General features: G+C 38.7%; 1 protein-coding gene across 4 annotated transcripts in view; it reads left to right on the top strand.

Annotated features, from left to right (window-relative positions):
- Positions 1-24599, top strand: part of SPAG9 (sperm associated antigen 9) — a 162874-nt gene that overhangs the window by 28879 nt on the left and 109396 nt on the right. For all 4 annotated transcript variants that reach the window (XM_007176485.2, XM_007176482.2, XM_007176488.2 and 1 more), the window contains exon 2: positions 22980-23100. In XM_007176485.2, coding sequence (XP_007176547.1) covers positions 22980-23100 — 121 coding nt within the window. The remainder of the gene's footprint in view (positions 1-22979; positions 23101-24599) is intronic.

The following is a 24599-nucleotide window of genomic DNA, read 5'->3' as shown; positions in this document are numbered from 1 at the left end:
TGGCTGAATAATATTCCATCGTATATATGTACCACAACTTCTTTATCCATTCGTCTGTTGATGGGCATTTAGGTTGCTTCCATGACCTGGCTATTGTAAATAGTGCTGCAATGAACATTCGGGTGCACGTGTCTTTTTGAATTACGGTTTTCTCTGGGTATATGCCCAGTAGTGGGATTGCTGGGTCATATGGTAATTCTATTTTTAGTTTTTTAAGGAACCTCCATATTGTTCTCCATAGTGGCTGTATCAATTTACATTCCCACCAACAGTGCAAGAGGGTTCCCTTTTCTCCACACCCTCTCCAGCATTTGTTGTTTGTAGATTTTCTGATGATGCCCATTCTAACAGGAGTGAGGTGATACCTCATTGTAGTTTTGATTTGCATTTCTCTAATAATTAGTGATGTTGAGCATCTTTTCATGTGCTTCGTGGCCGTCTGTATGTCTTCTTTGGAGAAATGTCTATTTAGGTCTTCTGCCCATTTTTGGATTGGGGTGTTTGTTTCTTTGATATTGAGCTGAATGAGCTGTTTATATATTTTGGAGATTAATCCTTTGTCCGTTGATTCATTTGCAAATATTTTCTCCCATTCTGAGGGTTGTCTTTTCGTCTTGTTTATGGTTTCCTTTGCTGTGCAAAAGCTTTGAAGTTTCATTAGGTCCCACTTGTTTATTTTTGTTTTTATTTCCATTACTCTAGGAGGTGGATCGAAAAAGATCTTGCTGTGATTTATGTCAAAGAGTGTTCTTCCTATGTTTTCCTCTAAGAGTTTTATAGTGTCCAGTCTTATATTTAGGTCTCTAATCCATTTTGAGTTTATTTTTGTGTATGGTGTTAGGGAGTATTCTAATTTCATTCTTTTACATGTGGCTGTCCAGTTTTCCCAGCACCACTTATTGAAGAGACTGTCTTTTCTCCATTGTATATCTTTGCCTCCTTTGTCATAGATTAGTTGACCATAGGTGCGTGGGTTAATCTCTGGGCTTTCTATCTTGTTCCATTGATCTATGTTTCTGTTTTTGTGCCAGTACCATATTGTCTTGATTACTGTAGCTTTGTAGTATAGTCTGAAGTCAGGGAGTCTGATTCCTCCAGCTCCATTTTTTTGCCTCAAGACTGCTTTGGCTATTCGGGGTCTTTTGTGTCTCCATACAAATTTTAAGATGATTTGTTCTAGCTCCGTAAAAAATGCCATTGGTAATTTGATAGGGATTGCATTGAATCTGTAGATTGCTTTGGGTAGTATACTCATTTTCACAATGTTGATTCTTCCAATCCAAGAACATGGTATATCTCTCCATCTGTTGGTATCATCTTTAATTTCTTTCATCAGTGTCTTATAGTTTTCTGCATACAGGTCTTTTGTCTCCCTAGGTAGGTTTATTCCTAGGTATTTTATTCTTTTTGTTGCAATGGTAAATGGGAGTGTTTCCATAATTTCTCTTTCAGATTTTTCATCATTAGTGTATAGGAATGCAAGAGATTTCTGTGCATTAATTTTGTAACCTGCAACTTTACCATATTCATTAATTAGCTCTAGCAGTTTTCTGGTGGCAGTTTTAGGATTCTCTATGTATAGTATCATGTCATCCGCAAACAGTGACAGTTTTACTTCTTCTTTTCCAATTTGTATTCCTTTTATTTCTTTTTCTTCTCTGATTGCCGTGGCTAGGACTTCCAGAACTATGTTGAATAATAGTGGTGAGAGTGGACATCCTTGTCTCGTTCCTGATCTTAGAGGAAATGCTTTCAGTTTTTCACCATTGAGAATGATGTTTGCTGTGGGTTTGTCATATATGGCCTTTATTATGTTGAGGTAGGTTCCCTCTATGCCCACTTTCTGGAGAGTTTTTATCATAAATGGGTGTTGAATTTTGTCAAAAGCTTTTTCTGCATCTATTGAGATGATCATATGGTTTTTATTCTTCAGTTTGTTAATATGGTGTATCACATTGATTGATTTGCGTATATTGAAGAATCCTTGCATCCCTGGGATAAATCCCACTTGATCGTGGTGTATGATCCTTTTAATGTGTTGTTGGATTCTGTTTGCTAGTATTTTGTTGAGGATTTTTGCATCTATATTCATCAGTGATATTGGTCTGTAATTTTCTTTTTTTGTAGTGTCTTTGTCTGGTTTTGGTATCAGGGTGATGGTGGCCTCATAGAATGAGTTTGGGAGAGTTCCTTCCTCTGCAATTTTTTGGAAGAGTTTGAGAAGGATGGGTGTTAGCTCTTCTCTAAATGTTTGATAGAATTCACCTGTGAAGCCATCTGGTCCTGGACTTTTGTTTGTTGGAAGATTTTTAATCACAGTTTCAATTTCATTACTTGTGATTGGTCTGTTGATATTTTCTGTTTCTTCCTGGTTCAGTCTTGGAAGGTTATACCTTTCTAAGAATTTGTCCATTTCTTCCAGGTTGTCCATTTTATTGGCATAAAGTTGCTTGTAGTAGTCTCTTAGGATGTTTTGTATTTCTGCGGTGTCTGTTGTAACTTCTCCTTTTTCATTTCTGATTTTATTGATTTGAGTCCTCTCCCTCTTTTTCTTGATGAGTCTGGCTAATGGCTTATCAATTTTGTTTATCTTCTCAAAGAACCAACTTTTCGTTTTATTGATCTTTGCTATTGTTTTCTTTGTTTCTATTTCATTTATTTCTGCTCTGATCTTTATGATTTCTTTCCTTCTGCTAACTTTGGGTTTTGTTTGTTCTTCTTTCTCTAGTTTCTTTAGGTGTAAAGTTAGATTGTTTACTTGAGATTTTTCTTGTTTCTTTAGGTAGGCTTGTATAGCTATAAACTTCCCTCTTAGAACCGCTTTTGCTGCATCCCATAGGTTTTGGGTCGTCGTGTTTTCATTGTCATTTGTCTCTAGGTATTTTTTTATTTCCTGTTTGATTTCTTCAGTGATCTCTTGGTTATTTAGTAACGTATTGTTTAGCCTCCATGTGTTTGTCTTTTTTACGTTTTTTTCCCTGTAATTCATTTCTAATCTCATAGCGTTGTGGTCAGAAAAGATGCTTGATATGATTTCAATTTTCTTAAATTTACTGAGGCTTGATTTGTGACCCAAGATGTGATCTATCCTGGAGAATGTTCCGTGTGCACTTGAGAAGAACGTGTAATCTGCCGTTTTTGGATGGAATGTCCTATATATATCAATTAAATCTATCTGGTCTATTGTGTCATTTAAAGCTTCTGTTTCCTTATTTATTTTCATTTTGGATGATCTGTCCATTGGTGTAAGTGAGGTGTTAAAGTCCCCCACTATTATTGTGTTACTGTCGATTTCCTCTTTTATAGCTGTTAGCAGTTGCCTTATGTATTGAGGTGCTCCTATGTTGGGTGCATATATATTTATAATTGTTATATCTTCTTCTTGGATTGATCCCTGGATCATTATGTAGTGTCCTTCCTTGTCTCTTGTAACATTCTTTATTTTAAAGTCTATTTTATCTGATATGAGTATAGCTACTCCAGCTTTCTTTTGATTTCCATTTGCATGGAATATCTTTTTCCATCCCCTCACTTTCAGTCTGTATGTGTCCCTAGGTCTGAAGTGGGTCTCTTGTAGACAGCATATATATGGGTCTTGTTTTTGTATCCATTCAGCCAGTCTATGTCTTTTGGTTGGGGCATTTAATCCATTCACATTTAAGGTAATTATCGATATGTATGTTCCTATGACCATTTTCTTAATTGTTTTGGGTTTGTTTTTGTAGGTCCTTTTCTTCTCTTGTGTTTCCCACTTAGAGAAGTTCCTTTAGCATTTGTTGTAGAGCTGGTTTGGTGGTGCTGAATTCTCTTAGCTTTTGCTTGTCTGTAAAGCTTTTGATTTCTCCATCAAATCTAAATGAGATCCTTGCTGGGTAGAGTAATCTTGGTTGTAGGTTCTTCCCTTTCATCACTTTAAGTATTTCATGCCACTCCCTTCTGGCTTGCAGAGTTTCTGCTGAGAAATCAGCTGTTAACCTTATGGGGGTTCCCTTGTATGTTATTTGTCGTTTTTCCCTTGCTGCTTTCAATAATTTTTCTTTGTCTTTAATTTTTGCCACTTTGATTACTATGTGTCTCGGCGTGTTTCTCCTTGGGTTTATTCTGTATGGGACTCTCTGCGCTTCCTGGACTTGGGTGGCTATTTCCTTTCCCATGTTAGGGAAGTTTTCGATTATAATCTCTTCAAATATTTTCTCTGGTCCTTTCTCTCTCTCTTCTCCTTCTGGGACCCCTATAATGCGAATGTTGTTGCGTTTAATGTTGTCCCAGAGGTCTCTTAGGCTGTCTTCATTTCTTTTCATTCTTTTTTCTTTAGTCTGTTCCGCAGCAGTGAATTCCACCATTCTGTCTTCCAGGTCACTTATCCGTTCTTCTGCCTCAGTTATTCTGCTATTGATTCCTTCTAGTGTAGTTTTCATTTCAGTTATTGTATTGGTCATCTCTGTTTGTTTGTTCTTTAATTCTTCTAGGTCTTTGTTAATCATTTCTTGCATCTTCTCAATCTTTGCCTCCATTCTTATTCCGAGGTCCTGGATCATCTTCACTATCATTATTCTGAATTCTTTTTCTGGAAGGTTGCCTATCTCCACTTCATTTAGTTGTTTTTCTGGGGTTTTTTCTTGTTCCTTCATCTGGTACATAGCCCTCTGCCTTTTCATCTTCTCTGTCTTTCTGTAACTGTGGTTTTTGGTCCACAGGCTGCAGGATTGTAGTTTTTCTTGCTTCTGTTGTCTGCCCTCTGGTGGTTGAGGCTATCTCTCCATCACTCAACTTTAACAGTTATCAGTATCAAGCCAGTATTGTTTCATCTGTCCCTCCCCACTTCCCCTCAGCATCTCCACCATAATTTTAAAGCAGATCAAAGACTGTACACCAGCGTATCTCTAAAAGAGTTTTTAAAAAAAGCAAACATTATCATACATAAGTTATAAATGATTATTCTTAATAATAGCTAATATTTAATGAGTGTTCACATTTCCCCAATTGTCTCATAAATGTAATTTTATAGTTGGTTGTTTCAATTATGATTGAAAGAAGATGGTCCACATATTTATACTTGGTTTAAGATGCCTCTTAAGCATCTCTTAATCTGTAACTGTTCTCCTTTTCTACCCCCTTGTTATTTAGCTTTGAAGAAATGGAGTCATTTGTATTAGAAATTTTTTTCCACATTTGGGATTGGGGAGGGGCAGGGAATCTCATCCCTCAGGCATTGTTTAATAATATGGTTTATCCTCTTATTTCTTAAAAGATACTACATTGAAAAACAATTACATTTAACTGAACTTAACTGATAGCAATGATTATTTAAAATAATGGAAATATTTTCCTTCCCCCACTCTGCAGAGTAAATGGGGGGTGGATAATATCTGGCTGGATTCTGAGCAGTAAGTCAGCCTTTTATTTGGTGGTATTTTTTAGAGAACTACTATATTCAAAGTTGCTATTTTAAAGGTTGTGGGTTTTTGTTTGTTTTTGTTTTTTGTCTCTTGACATCTTTCTCCAATAAACAACAGTGTCTAGGGATTTTTTTTTTTTTTTTTAAATTTAGGGAGCTTGCCTTTTCAAAGTATTTGTTTTTCTCCAGAACAGTGGGGCAAAACAGCCCCTATAAGCCATCTGGACTTGAAACCATTTTGCTTGTTCTTTTTAGATCCTGACATGAGTGTGTATTGTCTACTGCTTTTTTTTTGTTTTGTTTTGTTTTAAACAGTGTTTGGTTGCTCCCAGGAGAGTTCTGTCTGGAGTTACATTTGTTGCTGGCTAATTAGTTATTGAGAGGAGAAGGGGGATCCAGTGAAGATGTATTTATAACACATGCTAAAAAAGCCCATTCATGGGCTCTTATCCCACTCCCAACACTTTTTTAAAAAAGCGTGAGAGGGGCTTCCCTGGTGGCGCAGTGGTTGAGAGTCTGCCTGCCAATGCAGGGGAAACGGGTTCGAGCCCTGGTCTGGGAAGATCCCACATGCCGCGGAGCAACTGGGCCTGTGAGCCACAATTACTGAGCCTGCGCGTCTGGAGCTTGTGCTCCGCAACAAGAGAGGCCGCGATAGTGAGAGGCCCGCGCACCGCGATGAAGAGTGGCCCCCACTTGCCACAGCTAGAGAAAGCCCTCGCACAGAAGCGAGGACCCAACACAGCCATAAATAAATAAGTAAAATTTAAAAAAAAAATTTAAAAAAAAGCGTGAGAGAAACTGAGAGAGGGAGAGAGACAGACAGAGGGGTTGGCGGGAGATGTGTACTCTACACCAGCATATCTGAGGGATCTAACAAACTCTCCTATGCTTGGAGGGAGTAACGAGAATTCTCCAGGGGTAGGACGGTTTTGTAATTTGAAAAACTGCCCCTCACTTGCCTTGATTTTGATATTGCCCTACCTCCACCATTTGTCAAATGTAGTGGAGGGTGACGATCTTTATAAAGTTATGCCTCTGGCAGAAGTTGTCACATTAAATCAATTATGAATGTTTATAGGCTTCTTATGAGCATTCATTTACTTTTTTTTTTCTTCTTTAAAATGTCTCTGGCTAGGGTAGAGCCTCCAAAATCCTAATTACTTTGCCTAAAAATGCTGTGTTTTTTTGTTTGTTTTTTTTGTTTGTTTTCTTTTTTGGCTGCGATGCGTGGCATGGGGGACCATAGTTCCCTGACCAGGGGTTGAACCCGCACCCTCCGCAGTGAAAGCATAGAGTCTTAACTACTGGACTGCCAGAGAAGACCCTACACTACTTAAGAATAAGGCTGTTAAAGAAAGATAAAGTCATCCTAAATCCCACCACTGCTAAACAGCCATTTTAATATATGCCTCCAAAGCTTTTCTTTTTGCCTACTTCTTTTTCCTCCAGTTTGTAAATGTAGGATCACACTATATATAACGTTATATATCAAAGCTCTTAAAGTATGATAAAAGTAACACTCTTTTCATACATTCTTTAAGGACTTTGATCCATGTTGCTAATTTCCACGTGGGTTGTACCAGTTACACTCCTAATAATGAGATACCTTTACAAGTAAATATTCCATATGGTACACTTGAATGCCTCACAGGTAGCTCACCTTGATATTAAAAATCAGTTCTATTATATTACCCATACCTCTCCCCCGTCTGTTTATCCTAGATAAGCGATACCACCATCCTCACCATTGGCCAAATCAGAAAGCTAGACTTTTTCCTGAGCTTTCCTTCTCTCTTCTCCTTTACATTCATTCAGTCAACAATCCTGTTTATTTACCTCCAAAATATCTTGAATTCTTCCTCATCTCTCCATCCTCACTGCTACTGCACGTAATCATCTCTCATTACTGTGGTAACCTTTGGTCTCCCTTCAAATACTCTTGTTCCCTTCTCAGCACAGCCCATTCTCCGTATCCTCACAGACTGAGCTTTTCAAGGTATGAGTGGATTTAAACATCCTTAATGTGATCCAGTATCCTGTAAGGCCCTATATGATTTGTTCTTTATCTACGTTCCATCCTTATCTCAGGCCATTCTTTCTCCCAAATCTCTAAGCTTGGCCATTCTGGACTTCCTTGGTTTCTTTCAGCTTGATGAACTTTTTGCTCTTTACTTTATAAACTTTTTTTTTTAGCCTTCAGGTCTCAGTTTCAATGTCTCAGGAATGTCTTCCTTGAGTCATATCAAGTTAGTTTGCCATTATACACTTTTCTGATATCTTGTACTATTTCTTGTGTCATGTGATTACAGTGTGGTTGTATTGTGTGTGAACTTGAACTATAATTTTTTAAAGTCTCATTTTGTATTCAGAGTTTGAAATGTTAACTCCTCATTTCAGAAAGTCTTGGCAAGTATCACATCATATATAAGCCTGAGCCTGAGACTGAGTTGTAAACCAAGGTTGTGTTGTTATCCCATGTTGATGTCACTTAGAAAGTAACAGACTCTACTCAATACTCTGTAATGGCCTCTATGGAAAAAGAATCTAAAAAAAGAGTGGAATATATGTATATGTATTACTGATTCACTTTGCTGTACACCTGAAACTGACACAACACTGTAAATCAACTATACTCCAAAAAAAAAAAAAAATTGTCTCTCTGAAAATAAAAACAAATGGTTAAAAAAGTGTTTTGCAGTTTTCAACTTTTTTAAAAAATTTATTTTATTTATTTATGGCTGTGTTGGGTCTTCGTTTCTATGCGAGGGCTTTCTCTAGTTGTGGCAAGCGGGGGCCACTCTTCATCACGGTGTGCGGGCCTCTCACTATTGTGGCCTCTCTTGTTGCGGAGCACAGGCTCCAGACCTGTGCTCCAGACGCGCAGGCTCAGTAGTTGTGGCTCACAGGCCTGGTTGCTCCGCAGCATGTGGGATCTTCCCAGACCAGGGCTTGAACCCGTGTCCCCTGCATTGGCAGGCAGATTCTCAACCACTGCGCCACCAGGGAAGCCCTCAACTTTTAATTCTATGAAAAAGACACAATTCTCTGTATTGTGAAACATGTAACATAGTATAGCGTACTAATTTGATTTATTTACCAAATAAACTATGACTGCTGCTGCTGCTGCTGCAAAAAAGTAACAGAAATACCAGCCATCCCTTATCAGCATTAACCTCATTGGGCAACTTTTGTGTTAACTTATCTTCACAAATCAGTCTTTTGTCAGTTACTTTTTTTTTTTTTTTTTTGGCTGTATCACACAGCTTGAGGGATCTTAGTTCCCTAACCAGGGATTGAACCCGGGCCCCCTGCAGTGAAAGTGCTGAGTCCTAACCACTTAGGCCGCCAGGGAATTCCCGTCAGTTACACATATTTAATGTCTGTTTTCTTCTGCCAAATTTCAAGCAATGGAGCATAGGGAGCAGATCTGTTTTGTAAGCTACTACATTCTCAGCACCTTAGAATACTCAAGTTGTGTGTTGAAAGGGTTGATGGATAAATGGAATCTTATTTGCCCACTTATTCCCTTTGTGAGTCAGAGGAGAGATTCCCCAACATATTCTTTGGCTAATGGTTTACCCGTTACATCATTTACTGAAATTCCAATCCCGAATTTTATCTCCCTGGACATAACGGACATGCCGATCTTTATGCCTCTGTGCCTTTGCATGTGCTGTTACCTCTGCCTGGAGTGTCTTTACCCCGCTTTGTTAGATAAACTGTTTCTTTTAAAGTCAGTTGAAAGGGCTTCTCTTTTTTTAAAACAGATTCAGCTGCTTATTTCTCTACATTTCTAGTGCCCCTTATACTTGCTTGCATTGTAGTACTTAACATGTTATGTTGATAACTGTTTACTGTGTTTCTTTGGTGGCTATCATGAAGTAAGTGCTTGGACTGGTTGGGTGGATAAAGAATTTTTAGTTAATATGTTATTTAAGTTAAGAGTAAATCTTATGAATGTCATTACCTAGTAGTTTGTAAGAAATATCTTTGTACTACCTCACTGCCTATTCTATATTTCTGCTGGCATCTGGAGAACAGTCATTGTAAATAAGTGTGTGGTTATATTTAATTGTGACAACAATTTTTCTTTGACTAGAAAGTGATAGAATGGGCTATGTTCCTATGTTTATATTATCTCAGTTTGTGTGTTAAGCTGAAAGTACAGGAGTAGAAAGCAGACATGTTTTTTGAAGTAAGTTAAGAAGACTTTAAAACAAGAGTCAGACGTGTTTGTAGTCTACAAAGTTACAAAGAGGTTCAGCAGTACTCACATATGCTAACTAGCCCACCTAAGATCTCTGAGCATAGAAGAGAAGTAGAAAGGCTTGTTGGAGAACTTTCTACTTAGTGTAATCCATGCCAGCTATTGCCTGATTATTTTCACTATAGTATGAGAAGGTTAGGAACAGAAAAAAGAAACAGTTCTCATTACCTCCCTTATGCTCTACCTCTAACCCACACCCAGGAAAAAGGACTCTGTTAGGACCAGGAATCTAAACCTTTTTCTGCTAACAGTCTTATTTTAGCAGCTGATTGAATTTCATGGCACCTTCTCTATTTCTATTCCAATTTTCTTTTCCTTAAATTTTTATGTGTCTCGCTTTCATATTATTGCGAAGTACCATATAGAACCAGGTCATCTTCTGAAGTTTTTTGTACTTATTATCAGTATTGTGTTTTTGAGTTACCCTACCCTATAGCAACGTCTGTTCCCAAGGTTATCTATGTTATCAGGGATATTTCACAAAACAGTGGCTAAAAACCAGCCTGTTTGACAGATAAGTTTCTTGGATGACAATTTAGATAATTTCAATCATTTGTTACTTTTTCTTGATTACTCTTTGAAGGCTATTAAGAAGTGTTTATCAGGACTTCCCTGGTGGTCCAGTGGTGAAGAATCTGCCTTCTGGTGCGGGGGACGCGGGTTCGATCCCTGGTCGGGGAACTAAGATCCCACATGCCGCGGGGCAGCTGGGCCTGCGCACCACAACTACTGAGCCCGAGTGCCACAAACTACAGAGCCCACGCGCCACAACTAGAGAAGAAAACCTGTGTGCCACAACTAGAGAGAAGCCCTCGCGCTGCAATGAAGAGCCCGCGCGCTGCAACTAAAACATCCCGCCCTGCGTGCTGCGAAGACCCTGACGCAGCCAAAAATAAAAATAAATAAATAAAATAAATAAATAAATATTAAAAAAAAAGAAGTGTTTATCCTACCAGGCTTTCAGTGCCCTGTGTGATCTATTAACATACTTTATCAGAACTGAGGCATATTTATTTTTGTTGTGCAATAGTGATTAGCATTTTAAATGAAGGTGGCAGCTGTACATTTCCAAACAAGATTTAATACACATTTAAAATTGGGATTTTCTGGAGTTCCCTGGTGGTCTAGTGGTTAGTATTTGGCACTTTCACTGCCATGGCCCGGGTTCAATCCCTGGTCGGGGAACTGAGATCCTGCAAGCCGCGTGGTGCAGCCCACCTCCTCCAAATAAACAAACAAACAAAATGGGATTTTTCAAGAGAGAAATCTTAAAACTTTTTTTAAAAAGTCAACAATCAACATTTATAATTTTTATAAATGGGGAAAATCATTCTTGATTTCTTATAGAGCTTGAAGATGCACTGAAATTGAATGAATAGTTTGCGTCATATATATTTTTTAATACTTTGTAATTCTTCTCATTTATTTATTTATTTATTTTTGGCTGTGAGGGTCTTTGTTGCAGCGTGCGGGCTTAGTTGCCCCGAGGCATGTGGGATCTTAGTTCCCCGACCAGGGATCGAACCCACATCCCCTGCATTGGAAGGCAGATTCTTAACCACTGGACCACCAGGGAATTCCCTGCTTCATATATTTATTTTCTTGGGGAAAGGTCTATATTCATAAGATTCTCAAAGCAGTTCATGATTCCAAAAAGCTTAAGATCCACTGTTTAGAATAAGAAAGGAAAAAACATATATACCCTTGAGAGAAACAGTTCATTTTGAAGTCTCTAAGTTTATCTGTTTTAATTTGCTTGAAGGAGAGGCCTGGGATTATGTATTTGCTTTGGAATATTTTCATTATTTCCAGTCATTTCCTGTGAAGGGAAACTGCAGAAACAAGAGATTTCCATTTGAAGATAAATAACCCTGCCAGTCCAAAAAACGGTCACATCATTTTGGGGAAAAAAAATATCTCTCTTCTTTTGCCCTGTTTACTTAGGGTGATATTTACTTTAAGTAATAAAATGTGAAAAAAGCGGAAGCTTGAACCGTCTAGGTGTAGGTCGGCTTGAAGAGTAAGCATATAATAGTGACTGCTAAATAGTTTTGGATTATTCATGCCCTTATGCAGCCAAACTGGGTCGCTAAGAAATGAAGCTGTGTGTCTGTGACGATATTTCTTCTATCATTCAGAAAGGAGTTCTGAAAAGGCGGGATAATGGTAAAGTTGGATTTTTTCCTAGCTTTATGGAGAAATAATTGACATGTGGTGTAAGATTAAAGTGTACAACTAATGATTTGATAGAGGTATATGTTGCAAAATGATTACCACAAAAAGTTAGTTAACACATTGCCATCACTTCATATACTTTTTTTGTGTGTGGTGAGAACTTAAAAAAAAATCTACTCTTAGCAGCCTTCAAATATACAATACAGTAGTATTTTTAACTATAGTAACCATGCTGTGCATTATATCACCAGGACTTGTAAGTGGAAGTTTGTACCCTTTGATCACCTTCACCCATATCCCCTGCGTCCACTCCCTGCCCCTGGCAACCACCAATCTGTTAGGGGTAAAAGTTTTGTTAGGAGTTTAATAGCACAGCATTTTAGGTGTTACTTGGTAAACATCTGCTGTATGTTCTTTAAAACAACATTTTATCCATAGCACACAAGCCTGAAATAAGACTTTCTGGTTATTTGCCCAGATATGGCAGTTCCGTTAGCCAAGGGAGCATCATTTTCAAAGCAGGCCAAAAAATAATTACATTTTCTTATTAATTCTTAGTCTTTGCTTCTGTCCCCAGGTAAAATGTTGAAATAACTTACTCAGACTTCATCAGCAACATCCTGTTACATAATGCTGCTTTTCTGTTCAGTGTAACCTTTGTGTCATCCGCCTGCATTCAGTTTGTAGCCAGTGAACACCCTTGGAAGGCAGGGATAGTGTGATACCCACAGTCATATTCCATGTGCCTGGCACATAGTAAGTAGTTTAAGTAAGTAGTCGTTTCTTTCTTTCTTTCTTTTTTTTCTGTTGTGCCACATGGCATACAAGATCTTAGTTCTCCGACCAGGGATTGAACCTGCGCCCCCTACAGTGGTAGCGTGGAGTCGTAACCACTGGCCCGCCAGGGAATCCCACTCCTCCCCTTTTTAAAGTAGTTATTTCTTGAGTGAATGAATGATTTGTCAAGTTTACCTCTTTTCTTACATTTACTATAACCTTTACTCCTTTATGTAATCATTTTTAGATTAATATTCTACAAAAAATAAACAATGACAAATATGGAATATTTTCACAGAAAAGTAGAGGGCAGGGGTGCTAAATGTGGGGTTTGTGGAAGGGCTTAAAGGGCCTCTGAGCCTCTGAGAAAAATAGGTAGAATTTGGGTTGGGTGAGGGCATTTCTTCTGGGGAAACATGGTTCATGGATATATCAAATTCCCAAATCAGTCTGTGGAGCTCCAAATGATTAAGAACCAGTGTTTCAGATGTTGGAGGTTTCAAGCTTCAAAGATAAGGAAAATATTGGTTAATAAAATGAGAAAATGGTTCTTGAGGGAAAGTAGCTGAATATATTAGGATGCTTTTAGTTTCTTGTGATAGAAACCAACTCCAGCTTATATAAAATAGAATTTATTGGTTTATGTCACTGAAAAAATAAAACAATTGGGAAATGCCAGCCTCAGGAAATATTGAATCTAGGAACTCAAATAGTATCTTTAATTAGGGTTTTTCCCCCCTTGTTGTTTTTCTTTAACATTGGCTTTGTTTTCAGGCATGCTCTTTTCCACCTGTTGAAAAGGATGTCCCTCTGCAGCTTAAGCCTGCTAGATTCTTAAGAGTTTGGGATTCCAGAGGAAGAGAGGTAATATTCTTTCTAAAAACTGGCAAATGTCCCAGAGAGGACTCTGATCAATCTGGTTCAGGTCATATGCCCACCTGTAGGGAGATGGAGTCCTCACCAATCGAATTGCATGGACTGAATAGATTTCGCATGAAACTGGGGAGAAGTTCCTCAGAGGAAGACAGTGTGTACAAGACAAAAAACAATGTCCACTACAGTGATTGAAAAGTTTCAGGACAGGGACTTCCTTGGTGGCACAGTGGTTAAGAATCTGCCTGCCAATGCGGGGGACATGGGTTCGAGCCCTGGCCCAGGAAGATCCCACATGCCGCGGAGCAACTAAGCCTGTGTGCCACAACTACTGAGCCTGTGCTCAAGGGCCCGTGAGCCACAACTACTGAGCCTGCATGCCACAACTACTGAAGCCCGCACGCCTAGAACCCGTGCTCCACAACAAGAGAAGCCACAGCAATGAGAAGCCCGCGCACCACAACGAAGAGTAGCCCCCGCTCGCTGCAACTAGAGAAAGCCCGTGCACAGCAACAAAGACCCAATGCAGCCAAAAGAAATAAATTAAATAAATAAATTTAAAAAAAAAAGTGTCAGGACAGATAAAGTAGGTAATAGACAGCAAATTTCATATTAAAACTAGAGTGTATTTAGTGATATCTAAGTTTATTTGTGAACTATACAATTTTCTCTATGGGTTTTAGTTTTTTTACTGTGAAAGTTTTTTCATTTATTTATTCATTCATTTGTTTAACAAATATTTGAGCACCTGCTATGTGCCGTCATCATTCTTTGCACTGGGAATAACAACAGCAAGCGAAACAAATCCCTGCCCTCATGGAACCTACATTCTAGTGAGGCAAGGCAGATAATAAATAAGATAAATTACTAAAATATATAGTATGTTAGATGAGGATAAGTGCAATAGAGAAAAAAAGCAGGAAGGGAAGTAGGGAGTGGGTATTGCAGTTTTAAATATGATGGGCAAAAAAAGTCTTAGTGAGAAGCTGACATTTGAACAAAGATGTTAAGGAGGTGAGGATGAGCAAGCCATTTGGATATCTGGGGGAAGAGTAGTAGAAGATGATGTCAAAGAAGTAAGAGGATGATAGATTGTATTTGTCCTGGGGGGCTCTGGTAAGGACTTTGGGAGAATGCAAGCAATCAGAGGATTTCAAGCAGAGGTGTACACTGATCTGATTTTTTTAAAGGGTCACCCTAACCACTGTATGGAAAATGCATTGTAGAGGTACAACGGTGGAAGTAAGGAGGCCAGTTAGGAGGCTATTGCTACCGCACTAATCCAGGCAATAGATAATGGTGGCACAGACCAGGATGGTGATGGAGATGATGAAAAGTGGTCAGATCTGAAGGTAGATTTGCTGTTGAATTGGATATCATGTATTAGAGAAAGAGTAGAATTTTGGGCCTGAGCAATTGACCACAGTAATTTAATGAGCTAGCTAAGACCAGGAGGAGCAAGCTTTGACACGTTAAGTTTAAGGTTCTTATTAGACATTCAGATGGAGTTGTCCAGAAGGCAACTGGAGATTACAAATCTGGAATTCAAGTCTGGGCTAGAGACTGGGCTAGAAATTTGGAGGTTGTCAGCATTCATTTAGTATTTAAAGTTTTGAAATTGGATGAGATCACAGGGAATAAGAATAAACAACGAAGAGAAAGAGTTGTCCAGGGACTGAGTTTGCCAGTGTTAAGAAGGTGGGGACAAGAGGAAGAACAAAGACCAAGAAGGAGCAGCCAGCAAAGTGGAAGGAAAACAAGGAAAAAACCCAATTGGGAGAAAAAAAAGTTTTAAGGAGGAGCGAGTGATCAGTTGTCAAATGATGCAGATAAAAGAATTTAAAAAGCAAGATGAAGACTGAGATTTATTGATAATCTCTCCATGATGAGAGTGATTTTAGTAAATTAAATTTGATTGGTGGAGATATTTCTAGCACGTGGTTCAGGTAATTTAGAAGACTGTTCATTAATCAAATAATCGTTTAAATATATTTATTGATATTCCATCCTTTAGTTTTCTCTTTTACATATTATATACAAAATTATGTAAAAAATTATGTATTGAACTCAAATGAATATGTAAGTATACTAGTTAAGTTAAAGGATTTATATATTTGGAGTAGGTATATGTTTTTTTTTTTAACAGTAATTCCGCTTTTTAAAAAATTTAATTATATTTATTTTTTTATACAGCAGGTTCTTATTAGTCATCCATTTTATATACATCAGTGTATACATGTCAATCCCAGTCTCCCAATTCATCACACCACCGCCCCCACCCCCCCGCTGCTTTCCCCGCTTGGTGTCCATACTTTTGTTCTCTACATCTGTGTCTCTATTTCTGCCCTGCAAACCGGTTCATCTGTACCATTTTTCTAGGTTCCACATATATGTGTTAATATATGATATTTGTTTTTCTCTTTTTGACTTACTTCACTCTGTATGACAGTCTCTAGAGCCATCCATGTCTCAACAAATGACCCAGTTTCATTCCATTTATTTATTTATTTATTTATTTATTTATTTATTTATGGCTGTGTTGGGTCTTCGTTTCTGCGCGAGGGCTTTCTCCAGTTGCGGCAAGCGGGGGCCACTCCTCATCACGGTGCGCGGGCCTTTCATTATTGTGGCCACTCTTGTTGCGGAGCACAGGCTCCAGATGCGCAGGCTCAGCAGTTGTGGCTCACGGGCCCAGTTGCTCAGCGGCACGTGGGATCCTCCCAGACCAGGGCTCGAACCCGCGTCCCCTGCATTGGCAGGCAGATTCTCAACCACTGCGCCACCAGGGAAGCCCCATTCCTTTTTATGGCTAAGTAATATTCTATTGCATATATGTACCACATCGTCTTTATCCATTTGTCTGTCGATGGGCATTTAGGTTGCTTCCATGACCTGGCTATTGTAAATAGCACAGCAATGAACATTGGGGTACATGTGTCTTTTTGAATTATGGTTTTCTCTGGGCATATGCCCAGTAGTGGGATTGCTGGGTCATATGGTAATTCTATTTTTAGTTTAAGGAACCTACATACTGTTCTCCATAGTGGCTGTACCAGTTTACATTCCCACCAACGGTGCAAGAGGGTTCCCTTTTCTCCACATCCTCTCCAGCATTTGTTGTTTGTAGATTTTCTGATGATGCCCATTCTAACTGGTGAGAGGTGATACCTCATTGTAGTTTTGATTTGCATTTCTCTAATAATTAGTGATGTTGAGCAGCTTTTCATGTGCTTCTTGGCCATCTGTATGTCCTCTTTGGAGAAATGTCTATTTAGGTCTTCTGCCCATTTTTGGATTGGGGTGTTTGTTTCTTTAATATTGAGCTGCATGAGCTGTTTATATATTTTGGAGAATAATCCTTTGTCCGTTGATTCGTTTGCAGATATTTTCTCCCATTCTGAGGGTTGTCTTTTCTTCTTGTTTATTGTTTCCTTTGCTGTGCAAAAGCTTTGAAGTTTCATTAGGTCCCATTTGTTTATTTTCGTTTTTATTTCCATTACTGTAGGAGGTGGGTCAAAAAAGATCTTGCTGTGATTTATGTCAAAGAGTGTTCTTCCTATGTTTTCCTCCAAGAGTTTTATGGTGTCCAGTCTTACATTTAGGTCTCGAATCCATTTTGAGTTCATTTTTGTGTATGGTGTTAGGGAGTGTTCTAATTTCATTCTTTTACATGTAGCTGTCCAGTTTTCCCAGCACCACTTATTGAAGAGACTGTCTTTTCTCCATTGTATATCCTTACCTCCTTTGTCATAGATGAGTTGACCATAGGTGCGTGGGTTTATCTCTGGGCTTTCTATCTTGTTCCATTGAACTATGTTTCTGTTTTTGTGCCAGTACCATATTGTCTTGATGACTGTAGCTTTGTAGTATAGTCTGAAGTCAGGGAGTCTGATTCCTCCAGCTCTGTTTTTTTCCCTCAAGACTGCTTTGGCTATTCAGGGTCTTTTGTGTCTCCATACAAATTTTAAGATGATTTGTTCTAGTTCTGTAAAAAATGCCATTGGTGATTTGATAGGGACTGCATTGAATCTGTAGATTGCTTTGGGTAGTATAGTCATCTTCACAATATTGATTCTTCCAATCCAGGAACATGGTATATCTCTCCATCTGTTGGTATCACCTTTAATTTCTTTCATCAGTGTCTTATAGTTTTCTGCATACAGGTCTTTTGTCTCCCTAGGTAGGTTTATTCCTAGGTATTTTATTCTTTTTGTTGCAATGGTAAATGGGAGTGTTTCCATAATTTCTCTTTCAGATTTTTCATCATTAGTGTATAGGAATGCAAGAGATTTCTGTGCATTAATTTTGTATCCTGCAACTTTACCAAATTGATTGATTAGCTCTAGTAGTTTTCTGGTAGCATCTTTAGGATTCCTTATGTATAATATCATGCCATCTGCAAACAGTGACAGTTTTACTTCGTTTCCAACTTGTATTCCTTTTATTTCTTTTTCTTCTCTGAGTGCCATGGCTAGGACTTCCAAAACTATGTTGAATAATAGTGGTGAGAGTGGACATCGTTGTCTTTTTCCTGATTTTAGAGGAAATGCTTTCGGTTTTTCACCATTGAGAATGATGTTTGCTGTGGGTTTGTCGTATATGGCCTTTATTATGTTGAGGTAGGTTACCTCTATGCCCACTTTCTGTAGAGTTTTTATCATAAATGGGTGTTGAATTTTGTCAGAAGCTTTTTCTGTATCTATTGAGATGATCATATGGTTTTTATTCTTCAATTTGTTAATATGGTGTATCACATTGATTGATTTGCGTATATTGAAGAATCCTTGCATCCCTGGGATAAATCCCACTTGATCATGGTGTATGATCCTTTTAATGTGTTGTTGGATTCTGTTTGCTAGTATTTTGTTGAGAATTTTTGCATCTATATTCATCAGTGATATTGGTCTGTAATTTTCTTTTTTTGTAGTATCTTTGTCTGGTTTTGGTATCAGGGTGATGGTGGCCTCATAGAATGAGTTTGTGAGTTTTCCTTTCTCTGCAATTTTTTGGAAGAGTTTGAGAAGGATGGGTGTTAGCTCTTCTCTAAATGTTTGATAGAATTCACCTGTGAAGCCATCTGGTCCTGGACTTCTGTTTGTTGGAAGATTTTTTTTTTTTTTAAATGGCTCTGATGTCCTGCTAGCCATCTTTTTTTTTTTTTTTTAATTTATTTTATTTATGGCTGTGTTGGGTCTTCGTTTCTGTGCGAGGGCTTTCTCCAGTTGTGGCAAGCAGGGGCCACTCTTCATCGCGGTGCGCGGGCCTCTCGCTATCGCGGCCTCTCTTGTTGCGGAGCACAGGCTCCAGACGCGCAGGCTCAGCAATTGTGGCTCACGGGCCCAGCCGGTCCGCGGCATGTGGGATCTTCCCAGACCAGGGCTCGAACCCGTGTCCCCTGCATTGGCAGGCGGATTCTCAACCACTGCGCCACCAGGGAAGCCCTGTTGGAAGATTTTTAATCACAGTTTCAATTTCATTACTTGTGATTGGTCTGTTTATATTTTCTGTTTCTTCTTGGTTCAGTCTTGGAAGGTTATACCTTTCTAAAAATTTGTCCATTTCTTCCAGGTTGTCCCTTGTATTGGCATAGAGTTGCTTGTAGTAGTCTCTTAGGATGCTTTGTATTTCTGCGGTGTCTGTTGTAACTTCTCCTTTTTCATTTCTAATGTTATTGATTTGAGTCCTCTCTCTCTTTTTCTTGATGAGTCTGGCTGATGGTTTATCAAGTGTGTTTATCTTCTCAAAGAACCAGCTTTTAGTTTTATTGATCTTTGCTATTGTTTTCTTTGTTTCTATTTCATTTATTTCTGCTCTGATCTTTATGATTTCTTTCCTTCTGCTAACTTTGGGTTTTGTTTGTTCTTCTTTGTCTGGTTCCTTTAGGTGTAAGGTTAGATTGTTTATTTGAGCTGTTTCTTGTTTCGTGAGGTAGGCTTGTATAGCTATAAACTTCCCTCTTAGAACTACTTTTGCTGCATCCTGTAGGTTTTGGATCATCGTGTTTTCATTGTCATTTGTCTCTAGGTATTTTTCGATTTCCTGTTTGATTTCTTCAGTGATCTCTTGGTTATTTAGTAACGTATTGTTAAGCCTCCATGTGTTTGTCCTTTTTACATTTTTAATTCATTTCTAATCTCATAGCGTTGTGGTCAGAAAAGATGCTTGATATGATTTCGATTTTCTTAAATTTACTGAGGCTTGATCTGTGACCCAAGATATGATCTATCCTGGAGAATGTTCCATGAACACTTGAGAAGAAAGTGTAATCTGCTGTTTTTGGATGGAACATCCTATAAATATCAATTAAATCTATCTGGTCTATTGTGTCATTTAAAGCTTATGTTTCCTTATTAATTTTCTGTTTGGATGATCTGTCCAATGGTGTTAGTGAGGTGTTAAAGTCCCCCACTATTATTGTGTTATTGTCAATTTCCTCTTTCAGAGCTGTTAGCAGTTGCCTTATGTATTGAGGTGCGCCTATGTTGGGTGCATATATATTTATAATTGTTATATCTTCTTCCTGGATTGATGCCTTGATCATTATGTAGTGTCCTTCCTTGTCTCTTGGAACATTCTTTATTTTAAAGTCTATTTTATCTGATATGAATATTGCTACTCCAGCTTTCTTTTGATTTCCATTTGCATGGAATATCTTTTTCCATCCCCTCAGTTTCAGTCTGAATGTTTCCCTACGTCTAAAGTGGGTCTCTTGTAGATAGCATATATATGGGTCTTGTTTTTGTATCCATTCAGCCAGCCTGTGTCTTTTGGTGGGAGCGTTTAATCCATTCACGTTTAAGGTAATTATCGATGTGTATGTTCCTATGACCATTTTCTTAATTGTTTTGGGTTTGTTATTGTAGGTCCTTTTCTTCTCTTGTGTTTCCCACTTAGAGAAGTTCCTTTAACATTTGTTGTAGAGCTTGTTTCGTGGTGCTGAATTCTCTTAGCTTTTGCTTGTCTGTAAAGCTTTTGATTTCTCCATTGAATCTGAATGAGATCCTTGCCGGGTAGAGTAATCTTGGTTGTAGGTTCTTCCCTTTCATCACTTTAAGTATTTCATGCCACTCCCTTCTGGCTTGTAGAGTTTCTGCTGAGAAATCAGCTGTTAACCTTATGGGAGTTCCCTTGTATGTTATTTGTCGTTTTTCCCTTGCTGCTTTCAATAATTTTTCTTTGTCTTTAATTTTTGCCAATTTGATTACCATGTGTCTCGACGTGTTTCTCCTTGGGTGTATCCTGTATGGGTCTCTCTGCACTTCCTGGACTATTTCCTGGGTGGCTATTTCCTTTCCCATGTTAGGGAAGTTTTCGACTATAATCTCTTCAAATATTTTCTCTGGTCCTTCCTCTCTCTCTTCTCCTTCTGGGACCCCTATAATGCGAATGTTGTTGCGTTTAATGTTGTCCCCGAGGTCTCTTAGGCTGTCGTCATTTCTTTTTTTAAAAAAATTAATTAATTAATTTATTTATTTATTTTTGGTTGTGTTGGGTCTTCCTTTCTGTGCGAGGGCTTTCTCTAGTTACGGCGAGCGGGGACCACTCTTCATCGCGGTGCGCGGGCCTGTCACTATTGCGGTCTCTCTTGTTGCGGAGCACAGGCTCCAGACGCACAGGCTCAGTAGTTGTGGCTCACGGGCCCAGTTTCTCCACGGCATGTGGGATCTTCCCAGACCAGGGCTCAAACCTGTGTCCCCTGCATTGGCAGGCGGATTCTCAACCACTGCACCACCAGGGACGCCCTGTCTTCATTTCTTTTCATTCTTTTTTCTTTATTCTGTTCCGCAGCAGTGAATTCCACCATTCTGTCTTCCAGGTCACTTATCCGTTCTTCTGCCTCAGTTATTCTGCTATTGATTCCTTCTAGTGTATTTTTCATTTCAGTTATTGTGTTGTTCATCTCTGCTTGTTTGTTCTTTAATTCTTCTAGATCTTTGTTAAACATTTCTTGAATCTTCTTGAACTTCGCCTTCATTCATTTTCCGAGGTCCTGGATCATCTTCACTATCATTATTCTGAATTCTTTTTCTGGAAGGTTGCCTATCTCCACTTCATTTAGTTGTTTTTCTGGGGTTTTCTCTTGTTCCTTCATCTGGTACATAGCCCTCCGCCTTTTCATCTTGTCTATCTTTCTGTGAATGTGGTTTCTGTTCCACAGGCTGCAGGATTGTAGTTCTTCTTGCTTCTGCTGTCTGCCCTCTAGTGGATGAGGCTGTCAAAGAGGCTTGTTCAAGTTTCCTGATGGGAGGGAGTGGTGGTGGGTAGAGCTGGCTGTTGCTTTGATGGGCAGAGCTCAGTAAAACTTTAATCCACTTGTTTGCTGATGGGTGGGGCTGGGTTTCCTCCCTGTTGGTTGTTTGGCCTGGGGCCAAACACTGGCACATACCCGGGCTCTTTGGTGGGGCTAATGGCAGACTCTGGGAGGGCTCACGCCAAGAAGTACTTCCCAGAACTTCTGCTGCCAGTGTCCTTGTCCTCACGGTGACACACAGCCACCCCCCGCCTCTGCAGGAGACCCTCCAACACTAGCAGGTAGGTCTGATTCAGTCTCCTATGGGGTCACTGCTCCTTCCCCTGGGTCCCGACGAGCACACTACTTTGTGTGTGCCCTGCAAGAGTGGAGTCTCTGTTTCCCCCAGTCCTGTCGAAGTCCTGCAATCAAATCCCGCTAGCCTTCAAAGTCTGATTCTCTAGGAATTCCTCCTCCCGTTGCCAGACCACCAGATTGGGAAGCCTGACGTGGGGCTCAGAACCTTCACTCCAGTGGGTGGACTTCTGTGGTGTAAGTGTTCTCCAGTTTGTGAGTCACCCACCCAACAGTTATGGGATTTGATTTTATTGTGATTTTGCCCCTCCTACTGTCTCATTGTGGCTTCTCCGTTGTCTTTGGATGTGGGGTATCTTTTTTGGTGAGTTCCAGTGTCTTCCTGTCGATGATTGTTCAGCAGTTAGTTGTGATTCTGGTGTTCTTGTAAGAGGGAGTGAGAGCACGTCCTTCTACTCCGCCATCTTGAACCAATCTCTATGTATTTTCTTTGGAATGCCTATTATAATGAAGTGGAAACACTTTCATAAATATTATTTTGTCATCTTTTGCCTTCTATATTTGGAGACACTTTCATAAATATTATTTTGTCATCTTTTGCCTTCTATATTTGGAGATTTTTAAACCTTAATTATTACTTTTTTTTTTTTTAATTTTTTGACTGTGCTGTGCAGCATGTAGGATCTTAGTTCCCTTGACCAGGGATCAAACCCGTGTCCCCTGCAGTGGAAACATGGAGTCTCAACCACTGGATCACCAGGGAAGTCCCCTAAACCTTAATTTTTATAGAGAAACTAAAAATCAACCTAAGTTCATGATTCTGAGATCTTCTTGAGTAGTTAATGCCTAGTTGTGATTCTTGCTACCAAGAAACACGGGTTTATAATGTTAAAAATTTTTCATTTATCTAGTGAAAATAATGTATTTTTCTTCTTTATTAGAAATTCATTGAATTTGAAGACTCTCAAGAACAGGAAAAAAAGGATTTACAGACCAGAGTGGAGTCTTTAGAATCTCAAACAAGACAACTTGAACTCAAGGCCAAAAACTATGCTGACCAGAGTAAGTAAAATATGTTAAAGAGTGGAATGACTCATCCTGACATTTGACTACGGTTCCAGATATATGCTTGGAATTGTCACCCCACACTGAAGAGTGAGACCTGGGAGCTTGGTTTATTCTTTATTGTTCACATTTTCATGTGGTACCCATGTCTGCAGAAATTACTAAGTCAGACACCTATAGGACTCTCTTCTTCAATTTAGCTCTCAGCTTTTGTTTGTAGCTTACATTGTATAGTAGTTAACATTACTCTGTATCCATTGTGCAGGATTCTGGGGTGTGTACATGTGAATCATTTCTTCAAATTTTGATCAGTTACACAAAGTTCCGTTGGTTTCTGTGTTGCTTTGAAATTTAAAAATATAAGAGAAACTTTAGCTTTGAAGTATGTATAAGAAATTTACTGAATTCTTTTTCATTCCTTTCTAATGGAAAACTGAGGACATTTAGGGGAATAGAATGACGTTTTTCAGAATCATTTCATTTTTAATATAATTTCATATATTCTTGATTCAAAAATAGTTATTGTTTCAAATTCCAAGGACTTCTTCCCCTTTTTGTCTAATGAAAGTGGACCTAATTAAGTCAAAATTCAAAAAAGAAACTTTATGGCATATTTTCATGTTTGATTCAGGCAGATCACTCTCCAGTTTTCCCTCCCAGGATTGTAAACTTCTAGATGGCCTGCAGTTACTCTTCCCATACCACCCATGAAGGTTACATAGTGACACCTGCTGTAAAAGGACTGGCATTCATGAAGGATAACCTTCACTACCAGGCTTAGAGTGTGTATGATAAGTGGCTGCTCCCTTTAGGACTCTGGAAGAGTCCAATAGAGCTAAACCTAGAATCACTGGGAATCTGGAGTTTTGGCATTCTAGAATTCAAGGAGAACTCAAATGGCTATTAAGCAGATGTCATAGAAGGGAGCCAATGGATATTTGGTAATGGAATGCCACCAGAGTGAGACAAAACGAGCCATGTGTCATGTCTTTGTTCTTTTAGGCTTGTAGATACCTAGAGTGCTGTACCCTTCCTTTGTTAACAGTGAATCTTAACTTGATTGCGTTTTCATATCAGGGACTATATAGTATTTTAGAACAAAGCACTGAAGGTGCAGTTGTGACAGAACCAACCTCATTCTTGTACCAAGTACGTTTACCTCTTGACTTCTGAGGAGTATCAAATTTTGGATAAGGAAATTTTCTTTTGACTTAGAAAGGAACTCCTTGTCTAGAATCTTTTGATGCTCTAAATAATCTGCTTCTATGATAGGAAAATATTAAAGGAAGAATTACCTTGTACTTGATATAGTAGCTTTTTAAATTAAGATCGTTATCCAGTCCAATGAGTCATACCTACCTTTTTTGGAATTGTTATGTTCTTTGGTGTCCATTCTCTCATTTCTCTCTCAGAAGTACTGATTACCATGTTTCCTATTTTAATTCAAAATAATTTTTTAAAAATAAGGTGTCATTTAAAAATAATTGATAATTCTC

Source organism: Balaenoptera acutorostrata, chromosome 20 (assembly GCF_949987535.1).
Source record: "Balaenoptera acutorostrata chromosome 20, mBalAcu1.1, whole genome shotgun sequence".
Taxonomy (NCBI): Eukaryota; Metazoa; Chordata; class Mammalia; order Artiodactyla; family Balaenopteridae; genus Balaenoptera; species Balaenoptera acutorostrata.
The sequence above is the reverse complement of the archived record's forward strand: the minus strand, read 5'-3'. Positions and strand labels throughout refer to the sequence as shown.